Source organism: Pristiophorus japonicus, chromosome 5, assembly GCF_044704955.1.
Source record: "Pristiophorus japonicus isolate sPriJap1 chromosome 5, sPriJap1.hap1, whole genome shotgun sequence".
Taxonomy (NCBI): Eukaryota; Metazoa; Chordata; class Chondrichthyes; family Pristiophoridae; genus Pristiophorus; species Pristiophorus japonicus.
The window spans coordinates 47,332,193-47,348,647 of NC_091981.1; the positions used below are offsets into that span (position 1 = coordinate 47,332,193).

General features: G+C 45.9%; 1 protein-coding gene across 8 annotated transcripts in view; it reads left to right on the forward strand.

Annotated features, from left to right (window-relative positions):
* elmo1 (engulfment and cell motility 1 (ced-12 homolog, C. elegans)) overlaps positions 1-16,455 on the forward strand; it is a 351,421-nt gene that overhangs the window by 182,903 nt on the left and 152,063 nt on the right. For all 8 annotated transcript variants that reach the window (XM_070880592.1, XM_070880596.1, XM_070880593.1 and 5 more), the window contains one exon: positions 719-823. In XM_070880592.1, coding sequence (XP_070736693.1) covers positions 719-823 — 105 coding nt within the window. The remainder of the gene's footprint in view (positions 1-718; positions 824-16,455) is intronic.

Below are 16,455 nucleotides of genomic sequence, written 5' to 3' on the forward strand. Positions count from 1 at the left end.
TCTCTCTCAGAGACTGAAACAAGTCCAGGAGACCACATTGACCGTGACTAATATTAATTGGTACCTAACTCTTCTATAGCGCCAGCCAAGAACCGATCCAGCTCTCAGGTACACAGTGAATCGGTGCTCACTGCACAAGCCAACAGCCTGTTCCACAGGTCCATTATTCTCTGAGGCGGGTGGTGGGGGGAATAGAATCTCTTAACATCTAATCTAGTTCTACTTTTGTGTCCTTTATAAATTTATTTGTGGGCAAGTGATGGACAAAGCTGTTCTTTCAAAAGATTTGAAAGAGGAGGATTTGAAACAGGGGAGTGAGAAAATTTTTTACGCAGCGAGCTATGATGATCTGGAATGCACGGCCTGAAAAGGTGGTGGAAGCAGATTCAATAGTAGCTTTCAAAAGGGAAATTTAATAGACATGTTCAAAATCATGAAGTATTTTGACAGTGAATGAGGAGAAACTGTTTCCAGTGGCAGAAGGGTCAGAAAGCTCTTTCAAAGAGCCAGCACAGATACGATGGGCCAAATGGCCTCCTGCTGTGCTGTATGATTCTATGATTTATGTATGAATGTGATCCACCTGATCTGCATGATCCTAAACATGTTTTACCTGCTTAGATTTTGGTGTGATTGCTGATGATTAAGACTCCAAAAAGCTGCTTGCTTGTGAGCTGCCGTTCTGTTTGTAAGTGTTTCTTTTCTTCCCTCGATCTAGAATCATGTGAATCCAGCCATGGATTTTACTGAGACCCCACCGGGAATGCTGGCCCTTGACAATATGCTATACTTTGCCAAGCACCATCAGGACGCATATATTAGGGTAAGACCTGTCACTTAATCTAATTTGTGGTTACTGCAAACATCCCAGATCTTTTCACCCCTGATTAATGCCATGTACATGTATCTGGAATACAATGGGGTGCAAGTTATGTTTCAGTTGTACAGAGCCTTGGTCAGACCCCATCTAGAATAACTCTTCCGTTTTTGGCACCGTACCTCAGGAAGGATAAATTGGCTTTGAGGGGTGCGGCGCAGTTTCACCAGATTAATACCAGGACTTAGAGGGTTAAGTTATGAGGACAGCTTACATAAACTTGGCTTGTATTCCCTTTATAAAAGATTGTGGGATGATTTGTTCGAGGTGTTTAAAATGTAAAGGGGATTAGATAGGATAGATGCTATTTCCTCTGGTGGGGGAATCAACATCGAGGGGACATAATTTTAAAATTAGAGCCAGGCCATTCACAAGTGAAATCAGGAAGCACTTTTTCTCACAAGTGGGTAGGAGTAATCTGGAATTCCCTCCCCAAAAAGGCTGTGTATGCTGCGACAATTGGAGCTTTGAAGTCTGAGGTTGATAGATTTTTATTTGGTAAGGGTATTGCAGGAGCTTGGCGGGTAAATGGAGTTGAGGTACCGATCAGCCATGATCTAATTGAATGGTGGAGCAGGCTCAAGGGGATGCATGGCCTACTTATGTTCCCATGTATATTCTGTTTACACCACCGGCTATATCTTTGCAGTTCCGATGCATTTTATTTGCATAATTTATTCAAAATTGGTCATCTTAATGCCACACCAGAGCTACTTCAGTCAGTGTCCTGAATGCAATTAAATAGAATTACATACATTTTTAAAGCACAGAAACAGGCCATTCAGCACAACAGGTCTAAACAGGTGTTTATGCTCAACACAGCCCTCGTCCAGCCCTCGTCCCACCCTACTTCATTTCGCCCGATCTGCATATCGTTCTATTCCTTTCTCACTTGTACTGATCTAGCTTCCCCTTAAATGCATCTATGCTAGTTGCCTGAACCACTCCATCTGGCAGCGATCGCTACATTTTCACCACACTCTGGGTAAAAACATTTCTCCTGAATTCCTTATTTGTTTTATTGGTGACTATCTTATATTTACGGCCTCTAGTTTTGGACTCCGCACAAGTGAAAACACCACTTCTACGTCTACCCTATCGAACCTCTTCATAATTTTAAAGACTTCTATCAGGTCACCTCACGACCTTCTCTGTTAATAATTTATCAGTTCTATAAATATGACTCATCGAATCGATAACCATAAAATATATTTTGGAATCAATCAGTGTCGCGGTGGCAACAGTAAATGCTAGAGCTATATATCAGCTCTGATGAGAGATTTACTTATTACATTGTAGCATGTATAATGTGTTTTGTTTTTTAAAATCAGTGCCCAGTAGTTAGAAATGTAAACGAATTCTGTGACAGATTAATACGATACAGACGTGATGTTTATAAGTTTAATTCCGACAAGTGAATAGCTTCAATTTCGTGAAATGCGTGAGCTCCTCTTGACTGACATCAGGCATAAGGATTGAAGAGGGAAGCGAGCTCTGAGTAATGGAGGGCAACAGTTTGGGATTTTCCCTTGCCCTGAAGGATGATCCTTGGACTAATAATTTGGCCATGGAAAGGAAGAGATGTTGTTGTTTCTGATGGTCAAGCCATATCCAGCGATGAACGACCAGCTGGCTGTGTATTCCATGCACTTGATTTGAGAGTGCGAAGCAGGATGTTGTACTAGGGAGCTGCAGAAGTCAACGGTCAAAGGATCTGCAGGGGGTCGAGGGTGTTGACAGCGGAAACAAGGGGGCTACTGAGGAACTGGATAGGTTTGTTGTGACAGATGGCAGGCCAGGGGAAAAGGAGTTGATTGGGAGGGGGGAAACTGGGTGTCTTTTTTCAAGCAATGGAGGATAATGGCGATGATCGGAGGATATACACAAGGGAAACAAGGAAGAGTTTGGTGATGGTCAGTGATAGAAAAGTCAAAGGCGAACGAAGGCTTCTGTAATGATGACATATAAGGGGGCTGAAGGGTGGTGCAAGAGTTGATATTCAGGATGAGGCTGAATAAGGACCAGAGTATGAAGAAGTCAGAGGATAAAAGGTAGGGGAAATTTGGGTGTAATTTGAAATCACCAAGGATGAGTGCATGCTCTTAAGGAAAATGGTGCGGTGATTTCAGCACTGAACTTCGGAGAGAGGAAGGCAATAAAAATGTTGCAAGGTAGGTGGGAGGTGTGGTGAAGAATTAGGGGTTTGTTTTGCATCGATAATAATAGACCCAGGTTCGGGATCTAGATGAATGTTAAATAAGAGACAAGACAAATGAAGTAAAAATAAAACACCGTTTACTGAGAGAAAAGAAACATAATACAGTTTACGAAGAAAAGAGAAGTATGATAAGATGCAACAAAGCTCACAGCCTTCAGCCCGTCGGGAACTCCGCAACGACGGCTGGTCAGGAGCCTTGGGGGTCCCGGCACCGCTCGCGAATCACGGTCCAAGGTGAAGTTCAAAGAGCTACTGGACAGTTCCGTTCCTTTATACTATTGAACAAACATGGGTGCATGTAGCTTATGGCCAACTCCTAATCTGTAAGGCCCCAGCTGTTCTTCCACAAAGCATGAGACCTCGAGGCGCCGACCGTCCCATAAACAAGATGGTGTGCGCATCAATGTGTCTCTCTCTCTCTCTCTGCATCAACAACATTCCACGAGACATGAAGCAGAAAACACACTATAAATGTCGGAATATCATAATTAACCCTATGTGATTAACCCTATACTATACAATCCCCCCTTGATATTTAGACATTCTAAGTAATATAATCGAGTTGAAGGCATAATGCATCAGTTACACGTTGAGTATGCGCAAGTAACGCCCGCAATCTACACCAAAGAACACATACGAGCAGTAATATCAGTAATAACGCGACGAGTAAAACAACGATAGGATGTATTAATAGCTTCAAAGCGGCGGATGTTTTTGGGGACCATCCGTAAAAGATGTCCCATCAATGGTGTACCGTAAGGTCAGTGACTGTTGTCGCAACTCTGACCAAGGCGCCTTCACTGTAACTCATAGCAACTTGCAGAGTATCAGTGTTAGCTAACCGCTACCCTATATGGCCATCCCATGCTGTGTTTGAGGATGGAAGTAGCACAGTCACAGATAACAAGACACAGAGATTTGCCAGCACGAGTTGGTAAGTCGCCATTTTGGGCAGAATTCCTGTGGGAGGAAGCATAAGTATATTAATTCAGCCCCGTTTAGTCAATTTACCCTTGTCAACACAGAGAAGAATATCGTGAACAGTCAGGAGCACCCAATAAGTGTTTCCTTCTCCTTTCGCTAAGATTTCCCCTGCTTGTAAGGGTTTCTGGGGGTACTGCACCCACACTTTTCCTCCTTTACAAACTGTGTCCTGAGTCTGATTTCCAATTTCAATAGTAGGGACACTAACTTTGCCTAACATGTGGCTTATGGGAGTTCCCCCCCACAATGGTCGGTGATTCAGATTGCGCATTGCTTGTGGTAAGACCTTTAACCACCCTTGCAATGTGTTAGTGGAAGTTAATATTTTACTCTGTTGCTTAAGTAATCCATTCATGTGTTCTATTAACCCTGCAGCTTGCAGATAGTAAGGTATGTGAAACATCCAATAGATCCCGTTGTCTACTGCCCACTGTTGCACTGTTTGACCTGTGAAGTGCGACCCATTATCGGACTGTACTTCTGCTGGCTCACCGTAGTATGTGATTAAATTCTCCAGTCCTTTAATTGTACTTTGTTGATTCGCTTTAGTCAATGGATAAGCTATCAAAAGTCCAGAATAGGTATCAACAGCAGTGAGCAAATATTGGAACCATTGTTGCAATGGTAAAGGTCCTACATAATCAACTTGCCATATTTGTGCTGGTTGAGTCCCTCTCTTAATATTGTCATCGTAGGGGAAAATGCTTCATCTTTTGACAAATTTCACAGGTGTTTATGATTTGTTTAACACCGTCCATAATCAAATGTAACCCCCTATTTCGTGCTTATTGTATCGTACTCTGAATGCCCAAATGTCCAGATTTATGGTGGGCCCACTTGCCTATGCCATATTCTTCCTCTTCCGCCTCTTTGACAGCCCATACCCGGGCTATATTATCAATGGTGTTATTATGTTCAGAGTTCTTTGAAGTGTTTTTCATGTGAGCGTCCACATGATATACAGTTATTTTCATCTTCTGGGCTTTGGACCATATTTATTCCCATAGGTACTTTCCCCACAAATCTTTCCCAGTTATTTGCAAGTTATGTTCATGCCAGTTTCGCATCCAGTTCGCCATGTCATTGGCTACTGCCCATGAGTCAGTATATATGTGTACTTGTTCCTCTTCTAACGCAAGGACTACAGCTGCTAGTTCTACAAGCTGGCTGGAGCCTCCCACGCCCTCATCATGCACAATTGTCTGGGTTTTTGGATTGAAGTTAGCGGCTCGCCATCGCCAAGGCCGTTTTGCCAGACCGCTGAGCCATCTGTGAACCAGGCATGGCTACGTTCCTCAGGTGTTAACTGTTCAAAAGACACGCCCCAGGAGATCGGTGACTCTTTGGTTAAGCTGACAGACGACTGCGTAAGTTCACTCTCAGCTGTTTGTGGGTATTCAGCCACATGCTCATGTAGTCGGGTGATTCCTTCTTTTCCTTTACTTGCTCTGTCTGCGATATACCATTTCCAGCGCACTATGGAGCTTTGCTGCGCTCGCCCGACCTTGTGTGTCTCATTTTCTGAGAGAACCCAGGATAATATGGGTAGGTCTGGTCTTAAACTGACTTTGTCATCCCCTGTTTGTCCTTCTGTTTCTGTTAGGGCTCAATAACATGCTAATAATTGTTTCTCAAATGGAGTGTAACGAGTAGCAGCATCTATCAATTTTCTAGACCAGAACCCTAACGGTATACGAGTGCCATGTTGAACCTGCCACAAACTCCATACTGCAGTATCATTGGTAACGGATACCTGTAGCTCAAAAGGCTGCCCAGGCACTCGCGGGGCTAGGGGTAAAGCTTGAGCTACGGCGTCTTTGGCTGCATCAAAAGCCACCTGCTGTTCCTTTCCCCACTCGAAGTGGGCCTTTTTTCGTGTTACGGCATACAGCGGTTTTAATAACATCGTGAGGTGAGGTATTTGTCTCCTCCAGTAACTCAGTAGTCCCACAAACCGTTGTGTCTGTTTTATTAGTGGGGGTGGCCATTTCTTGAATTTTATTCTTCACAGGCTCGGGTATGATGCGCTCACCCTGAGACCATTGGATCCCCAGAAACTGGACAGTCTGGCTAGGGCCCTGCACCTTCTTCAGATTTATCTCCCAGCCCCTGTCTCGCATGTGTTGGACTAAAGTAGCTCGGGGTTCTGACACCACTGCCTCAGTGGGGCCCCTTATTAGTACATCATCGATGTAGTGTGCCAGTGAGACATTAGGAGCCAACGTGCACATGTCCACCAATCCGTGGCATAGGGTAGGGCTATGTAGGTAACCTTGAGGTAGGTGTTTAAACGTGTATTGCCTCCCTTCCCAAGTGAATGCAAACTGGTCCTGGGATTCTTCCGCTATTGGAATGGAGAAAAAGGCATTGGCCAGGTCGATTACCGCATATCACTCCGCACCTTCCTCAGACAGCCGCTCTGTTATAGTTACTACATCTGGGACAGTGTCTGCCAGGGGAGGGGCAAATTTGTTCAGTTGTCGGTAGTCCACAGTCATTCTCCAACTTTTGACGGGTTTCTGCACAGGCCAAACAGGGCTATTGTAGGGGGACACCGCATGTCTAATGATACCCACCTCCAAGAGCCCTTGTACGGTTTCCCCTATTTCTTTGTGTCCCCCAGGTATTCGGTACTGTTTCATAGTCACTATACGCGATGGCCGTGGTATTACCACTGGTTCCCACTTTGCTTCCCCTGCAATCTCAGTGATCGCTCGTATCCCGAATGAGAATCGCCCGAACGAGGTGTTGTGTGTGGTTCCCTTTAAAAGGTTCATCTCAATAATACGTTCCTTTACTGCCGATATTAAGACCATTACCCAGCGCGGAGGCCCATTTCCCAACGCCATTCTGATAGTTGTTCGGACAGCGGGCGTTTCTGCTCCTCCATTAATCATCATATGGGTCCCTGTGTGTTTTCTAGGATTTCCATGGATAATATTAACTTCTGCCCCTGTGTCTAGTTAAGCAACATCTCTTTGTATGTTCCCCCTCCGCCAATGTATCGTAATCGGAATGTGTGGCCTCAGATCTCCGGGAGCTTGGGTTGATGTGGTTCTAACGGGGAGTACTCCCGGATCCCGGCCACACCCCTAGTTGAGGGGATTACTAGCCTTCCACAGCTCTTCTACGTTAGGGTATAGGCTATCCGACTTAGTCTCCCTTACCTCCCTCCTTTCACCCTTCCCTGTTCCCGGGACGCAGTGTTGCTTCCACATGGAATCCCAACAGGAGCGATGTATTCTATCAATTTTTTTCTTGGGGACCCCTGCCTTCAGTAAAGCCGCGAACATGTCCCTCCGCGTAATTCGTTTTTTTGTCTTTCCTGACCCTGTACCTTTCCCAGAGGTCGAACCTTGTCGCTGGTCCCGATCCCCCTCTACATTAGCCATTCTCAACTCTTGCACACTATCTTCTACATCCTCTAACTGTCCTAACAATAAGCAAGCATGCCCCACCCTCTGCCCTTGGGCTGGTCCCAATAATGCGAGTAGCGCAACCCTCATCATAGGAGGGCCACTCTTCATCAGCCTGCTCCGCATTCCTGCCGTAAGGAGCTCCTGATCTGGCCCCCCATATGGTTGGTGATATAATCCTCCCTGTGTTGCCATGTTGCGCAACTGTATCGCACCCTCCGCCATAGTATTCCAAGGTTTTACCTCCCCTTCCCAATCAATGGCAGAGGGATAGTTTTGCCGGACCCCTATAGTAACCATGTCCCATAGCGAACCTGTGCCCTGGACATTCCGTAGCACTGCTGTGATATGGTCATCCGTAGTCACAACCCCGAAGAGTTAACAAAAATGGGGACTAAGTATTACGCCTGATACTCCCTGGTCCCAAATCCAGGTTAGCCATTCTGACAATGATTCCCCGGGTTTTTGGCAAAATCGAGACCTTATTTCTTGTAACTCACTAGTGGTGAAGTCACGCACCTCTCTAGTGGTTACCGGCTGTTCCCCATTTTGCTGTTATGTCTTATTTGTCATAAGGGGTCTAGCTTCCGTGCTCTGAGTGTATGGGGGAGGGTCTTTAGTTTCCTCCCATTCCCCCCCCTTTCCATCTGTCCACTCATATTCTGAGTCAGAGGAGTACTAGATGTCTCCGTCCCAACGAACCGGATCCCAAGTGGGTCCCGTTACCAATGCACGTACCTTTGACCGATCTATCTGTCATTTCCGTCGTCTGGCTTTCTTATTATTTTGTACTGTCGCCAGACGGCATATTAAAGTTTCTGATTGTTCATTGACTTTATCCGCCCGTTCTTGTGCAGTGCGAACTGCTTCAGTCAGAGTCGAGTTTTGACTTTCCAAAACCTTAACAGCTGTTTTTAACTGTAGGTTTTCTGCCTCACTTTCCTTAAGTTGTTCACACATCGCCCTTAATGCTATCAGCAAAATCCATCCCATTTGTGGGGGACTACTTTTCTCCTGTGGGAAGCCCACTTCCTCCAGGAGAGACAGTACCGTGTGGGGTACGGGTCTATCTTTGCTCTGTTCCAATAACTGCGTATCACAGTGTTGCAGGGGCCCAAACCGGGCTAGCACATTGGCAAGAGAGCCAAAACCCTCATCTCTCGTGCTCCACCCTGGTATTCTATACCTCTCTCCCGCAGGAGGAGGCTGCTTCTTGTCTTTTCTCTTAAACATTTTACCAGACCCTGCTCGCAGCGCCAAAATGTTTTGGATCGATAATAATAGACCCAGGTTCGGGATCTGGATGAATGTTAAATAAGAGACAAGACAAATGAAGTAAAGATAAAACACCGTTTACTGAGAGAAAATAAACATAATACAGTTTACGAAGAAAAGAGAAGTATGATGAGATGCAACAAAGCTCACGGCCTACAGCCCGTCAGGAACTCCGCAACGACAACTGGTCAGGAGCCTTGGGGGTCTCGGCACCGCTCGCGAATCACGGTCCAAGGTGAAGTTCAAAGAGCTACTGGACAGTTCCGTTCCTTTATACTATTGAACAAACCTGGGTGCATGTAGCTTGTGGCCAACTCCTAATCAGTAAGGCCCCAGCTGTTCTTCCACAAAGCATGAGACCTCGAGGCACCGACTGTCCCATAAACAAGCTGGTGTGCGCCTCACGGTCTCTCTCTCTCTCTCTCTCTCTGCATCAACAACATTCCACGAGGCATGAAGCAGAAAACACATTGTAAATGTCGGAATATCATAATTAACCCTACACAATACAGGGTTCAAGAGAAATTAGTCAGTTTTTTTTAAAAACTCATTAAATAAAATACTTTATGTCTTAAGTTGTGAAAAAAAGGGGCAAGACAGGTATGGGGGTTGAGGTGAGAGCTACCGTTGTTTGGGTGGTGAATGTTATATATGTAAACTTGTATATACCTTGTATAGCCACCAGAGCGCTCATCCCCTGGAGTCCCAAGGGATTCCACAATCCCTCTGGAGACCTGCAATAAAAGATTACGGTCACACTTTACTTTGAGCTCACAGTATCCAGTCAGACTCTTTATTCCTACATAACCACTGGCGACGAGATACAGATATCGAACCCCACCGCAACGATGCAGAGAACAGTGGGCATCTTAGAGAAATTTTCGGAGGGAGATGATTGGAAAACCTTCGTGGAGTGATTTGACCCAATACTTCGTGGCCAACAAGCTGGAAGGAGAAGCGAACGTTGCCAAACGAAGAGTGATTCTCCTTACGGGGCACCAACGTATGGCCTCATGAAAAATCTGCTTGCTCCAGTGAAACCCACAGAGAAATGATTTGTGCATGCTGGTCTGGGAGCATCTGAACCCGAAGGAAAGCGTTCTGATGGCAAGGTACCGGTTCTACACCTACAAAAGGTCTGAAGGCCAGGAAGTGGCGAGTTATGTCGCCGAGCTAAGATGCCTTGCAGGACATTGCGAATTCGAAGGACATTTGGAGCATATGCTCAGAGACCTTTTCGTACTTGGTATGGCCATGAAGTGATACTTTGCAAACTTTTGACTGTAGAGACCCCAACCTTGAGTTAAGCCATAGCGATAGCCCAGGCGTTCATTGCCACCAATGACAATACTAAGCAAATCTTTCAGCACACGAGTGCTGCTACAAGTACTGTGAACAAAGTGAAGTTGTTTTCAAATCTCAACGTACAGGGCAGGCCCCACATGCCTGCAGCTACACGTCTGCAGATGTCTGAGTCCACCATCAAGGATGATGAATGCAAGGCCGTTAACACCTTGTTGCGCTGCGGGGGTGATCATCGTTTCCATTCATGCCGCTTCAAAGGGTACGTTTGCAAGGGCTGTGGAACAATGGGACACCTCCAACATATGTGCAGGCGAGCTGCAAACCCTATTAATCCTGCAAACCACCATGTTGCAGAGGAGGACAGATCCACAGTGGATCATGACAAACCAGAGCCTTAGGCCAAGGAGGCAGAGGTATATGGGGTGCACACATTTACCACAAAGTATCCTCTGTTAATGCTGAATGTTGAATTAAATGGACTCCCGGTGTCAATAGAGCTGGACACGGGCGTGAGCCAGTCCATTATGAGCAAAAAGACTTGATAAATTGTGGTGCAGCAAGGCCTCAAGGCCTCAAGGCCAGTCTTGACTCCCATTCGCACGAAACTGAGAACTTACACAAAGGAACTGATTCCCGTAATCGGCAGTGCGACTGTAAAGGTCTCCTACGATGGAGCGGTGTACAAGCTACCACTCTGGGTGGTACCGGGCGATGGTCCCACGCTGCTCGGCAGGAGCTGACTGGGAAAGATGCGCTGGAACTTAGACGACGTCTGAGCACTCTTGTCCGCTGACGACACTTCATGTGCCCAGGTCTTAAACAAGTTCCCTTCGCTGTTCGAACCAGGAATCGGGAAATTCCAAGGAGCAAAAGTGCAGATCTACCTAATTCCGGGGACGCGATCCATCCATCACAAGGCGAGAGCAGTACCGTACATGATGAGAGAAAGGGTAGAGATCGAACTAGACCGGCTGCAACGAGTGGGCATCATTTCGCCGATCGAATTCAACGAGTGGGCCAGTCCGATTGTTCCAGTCCTCAAGGGAGATGGCACCGTCAGAATCTGTGGTGATTACAAAGTAACTATCAATCATTACTCCCTGCAGGATCAATATCCACTACCAAAGACCGACGACTTTTTTGCTACGCAGGCGGGAGGAAAAACATTCACGAAGCTGGACTTGACCTCGGCCTACACGACGCAGGAGCTGGAGGATTCAGCGAAGGGTCTCACCTGCATCAACACACACAAAGATCTCTTAATTTATAACATAAGTCCGTTTGGAATTCGATCAGCCGCAGCAATATTCCAGAGAAACATGGGAAGCTTACTAAAGTCGGTCCCACGCACGATGGTCTTCCAGGACGACATCTTGGTTACAGGTTGGTACACAGTCGAGCATCTGCAGAACCTGGAGGAAGCTCTTAATCGACTCAACCGTGTGGGGCTCAGGTTAAAACGCTCGAAGTGCATTTTCCTGGCGCCTGAAGTGGAGTTCCTGGGGAGAAGAATCGCGGCGGACGGCATCAGGCCCACCGATTCGAAGACTGAGACAATCGAGAACGCACCAAGGCCACAGAACGTGACGGAGCTGCGGTCGTTTCTAGGACTCCTGAACTATTTTGGTAACTTCTTACCGGGTCTCAGCACACTGTTAGAACCACTGCACGCCTTACTGTGTAAAGGAGACGAATGGGTCTGGGGCAAAAGCCAAGAAAATGCCTTTGTAAAAGCTAGAAAATTGTTATGCTCAAACAAGTTGCTTGTGTTGTATGATCCATGTAAGCGTTTAGTACTAGCATGTGATGCGTCGTTGTACGGCGTCGGGTGTGTATTGCAACAAGCTAATGAATTTGGAAATTGCAACCGGTTGCTTATGCATCCAGAAGTCTGTCTAAGGCTGAGAGAGCCTACAACATAATTGAAAAAGAAGCGTGTGTTTATGGGGTAAAGAAAATGCATCAATATCTTTTTGGGCTCAAATTTGAATTGGAAACTGACCATAAGCCACGAATATCCCTGTTTTCCAAAAGTAAGGGGATAAATACAAATGCATCGGCCCGCATCCAGAGATGGGCGCTCACGTAGTCCGCATACAACTACGCCATCTGCCACAGGCCAGGCACAGAAAACTGCCGATGCTCTCAGTAGGCTGCCATTGCCCACCACAGGGGTGGAAATGGCACAGCCCGCAGATTTAGTCATGGTTATGGAAGCATTCGAGAGTGAGCAATCACCCGTCACAGCCCGACAGATTAGAACCTGGATGAGCCAGGACCCCTTACTGTCCCTAGTAAAAAATTGTGTACTTCACGGGAGCTGGTCCAGTGTCCCAGTGGAAATGCAGGAAGAGATAAAGCCGTACCAGCGGCGAAAGATGAAATGTCTACGCAGGCAGACTGCCTTCTGTGAGGTAATCGGGTAGTGGTCTCCAAGAAGGGCAGGGACAGTTTCATCAGTGACTTCCACAGTACTCTCCCAGGCATCGTAACGATGAAAGCGATAGCCAGATCCCACGTGTGGTGGCCCGGTATCGATGCAGATTTAGAGTCCTGCGTTCACAGATGTAACACATGCTCGCAGTTAAGCAATGCACTCAGGGAGGCGCCACTAAGTTTATGGTCTTGGCCCTCCAAACCGTGGTTTAGGGTCCATGTCGACTATGCAGGCCTGTTTTTGGGTAAAATATTCCTGTGGTGGTAGATGCGTACTCCAAATGGATTGAATGTGAGATAATGTCGGCAAGCACGTCCGCTGCCACCACTGAAAGCCTGCGGGCCATGTTTGCCACACACAGACTGCCTGATGTCCTTGTGAACGACAACTGGCCATGTTTCACCAGTGCCGAGTTCAAAGAGTTCATGACCCGTAACGGGATCAAACATGTTACATATGCCCCATTCAAACCAGCATCCAATGGTCAGTCAGAGAGAGTAGTGCAAACTATCAAGCAGGGCTTGAATAGGGTAACCGAAGGCTCACTGCAGACTCGCCTATCCCGAGTCCTGCTTAGCTCACTGGGATTCCATCTGCTGAACTTCTCATGAAAAGGGCACTTAAGATAAGGCTCTCATTAATTCACCCTGATCTACATGAACAGGTAGAGAGCAGGTGACTTTAACAAAGTACATATCATGATAGCGCAAATGTGTCACGTGAAATTGAAATCAATGATCCTGTATTTGTGTTGAATTATGGACAAGGTCCCAAGTGGCTTCCCGGCACTATTGTGGCCAAAGAGGGGAGCAGGGTGTTTCGGTCAAACTTTCAAATGGACTCATCCACCGGAAACACTTGGACCAAATCAAACTCAGATTCACGGACTATCCTGAGCAACCCACTTTGGACCCTACCTTCTTTGACCCCCCCCAACATACACACCAGTGACAACCGACACCGCGGTTGGCCATGAAACAGAACCCACCACCCGCAGCAGCCCAGCAGACTCACCACACCAGGCAGCCCAGCAAGGCCAACTGCACAGCAGCCCAGCGAGGGCCCAACAAACAATTCACCAAAACCAGCATTTGCACCGAGACGATCAACCAGGGAAAGAAAGGCCCCAGATCGACTCACCTTGTAAATAGTTACACTGTTGACTTTGGGGGTGTGTGCTATATATGTTAACTTGTATAGCCACCAGAGGGCTAATCCCTTGGGAGCACAGGAGTAAGGAGGCCTCACAGGCTGGAGAGGCACTCTGGAGACCTGCAACAAAAGACAAAGGTCACACTTTACTTTGAGCTCACAGTATCCAGTCAAACTCTTTATTCATACATAACAGGGAACATGGCTGAATGTGCCGCTGGGCAAACGGTCCTGCTGAGGTGAAAGTCATCATTGGTCAGCAGAGTTGAGGTCTGGTCTATAATGCCAATAGACTCGAGTAGATTGAGGTTATGGATGGGAATGACCTTATTTGCAAATTAGCAGACATTTTGCAGGGCAATCTTTAGTGGACCGGTAATAGAAGACCCACCAAAGGGGAATGGCGGAAGGGTGGGTAACGTGGAGAGAGAGAGAGGAGTGGAAAGAAGGGAGGAGAAGTTTACCCTTGTGTGGGCAGTGGAGGGTGTCGTCAAGGAATGACCTGAGCCTGGGGTAGTGACAACGGACAAGATGAGCATGAATTTAAGCTCACCACCAAAAGAACCATGGGAGCAGTTATGAGAAACATTTATACACTGAGGGTTGCTGGAGATGGAATGTCCTCCCAGTAAAAGTGGTAGCAGCAGATACCATAATAGTTTTTGAAAAGGAAATGGATAAGTAGTTGAAATTAAAAAAAAAAATTAAATGGTACATGGAAAGACCAGGAGTGTGCTACTGAGTGGATAGCTATTTCAGAGACTCAGAATTGGGCCAAATGGCCTCCTGTATGATGTGAAATTCTATGGAATGATAAGTGGTACAAGAGGCAGAGAGGACCATATAGCAGTGAGCTGAGGGAAGGGAGATAGGTGATGGGAGTGAAGGCTAGTACTGGTCGAGGAAGGAGATGCAGGTGATGAAAGGGGCAGAATGGACTGGGGAAACAGAGGTCGGGGGGCTTGAATCTGGAATGAAGGGCCGAAAGAGACACAAAGTAGAGGCGAGAGGTAACCTTGATTTTCATGCAGAAACGTGTACCTATTATGTAGAGGAAACTGGTTTGAAGTCTGCCTAGACGAAGGAGCTCTTTCAAGCCATGTCTTCAGGGCTCACTTTTTATACCTAGTGTATGTGGACTTGCCTTCATAATGGGTGACTTACGCTGGCAGATTCATACCAGCATGGGCTCAGCCTTATCGCAGTGTGATGTTGCACATATCAACTGGATGTTAGACAGCCCTTTGAAGTTCTGAAAAAGGGCCAATCTACTTGGAGATGCCATCGTACTACTTCAAATTTATAAAGCCTGTTTTGGATTGTTCTTTTATTATCTTTTTTCTTCATGCTTGAAAGGCAGGCTTCAGAACATTACTGAATTATTGGCTGTGTCTCTGTACTGCTCACTGCATAAGCTAATGAAGCTTCGAGCATGAAATAGTGTTGCTGAGCAAATTGTTTTTGTGCCAGAATTCATCTTGCTCAGTATCAGTGGGTGTTTTGAGGACTCCAAAAATAATAAAGGGGGGAGGGGGGGGACTAAATTACAATTTAAAGGCTTTATTCAGAGACTACTGTGAATAACAAAAGGTTACACTGTTTCATAATGGTGATTATCCTTTGATATATTGCAATTTGAAGGAAAATATATTACTTGAAAGCTTTTAAATATTCAATGTATGTATCTACTGTTAGGAAGGATGGGATTGGACAGATTCCTTTGCTGACTCCAACATCTTTTTCCTGGGATTGACTTTCCTCCCCAGACTGTACTTCCCGAGGGTAATTTTCTGCCAAGTTCTGGCATTGGGTGAGGTTTTCCACCATCAGCATGCACTTAACAATGTAGCCTTGCTTGCCAACGTAAACTTTAAAGAAACCTCCTGACGTAAGGCCATTGACCTGAAATTTTAACTCTGTTTCTCTCTCCACAGATGCTGCCTGACCCACTGAGCATTTTCTGTTTTTATTCTAGAATTACAGCATCCGCAGTATTTTGCTTTTGATTTGAAAAAACATCACCAATAACCCGTTAAAAAAATTAACTTAATAATAGCTCTAATTATGCAACATACTTCTCCATCATTATAAAAATGTAAAAGCTTGGACACAACTAACGAAGACCAAAAATAATTGGATTCTTCCTTTCTGTTTTCCATTCAGTGAATTCAGTGATTCAGTGCTATAAATCCCATTGAAGACTTTACCAGCCACGTGATAAGAACATAAGGAATAGGACCAGGAGTAGGCCATATGGCTCCTCGAGCCTGTTCTGCCATTCAATAAGATTGTGGCTGATCTTTGACCTCAAATTCACTTTCCCGCCCGGTCCCATATCCCTTGATTCCCTTAGTGTCCAAAAGTCTGTCGATCTCTGTCTTGAATATACTCAACAACCAATCATCCACAACCCTCCGGGGTAGAAAATTCCAACAATTCACAACTGTCTGAGTGAAGAAATTTCTCCTCATCTCCATTCTAAGTGGCTGACCCTTTGTTCTAGACTCTCCAGATAGGGGAAGCAGCCTCTGCATATCTACCCTGTCGAGCCCTCTAAGAATGTTATAGGTTTTAATGAGATCTCCAGAGAATATAAGAGAATCTCTCCTCATAGGACAATCTTATTTGGCCTTTTAATATCCCCTTCAATTCTTGTAATATTTTTCTCCTCCTACTCCATCCCTTCCCTTCAAGTCCATTTATTCCATCCTGGATTGGGTTTCATGTAATGGGCATAATCCTGTTCCTCAGGTCTAAGTAATGGTTACTTGATACCTAGAATGAAATTAAG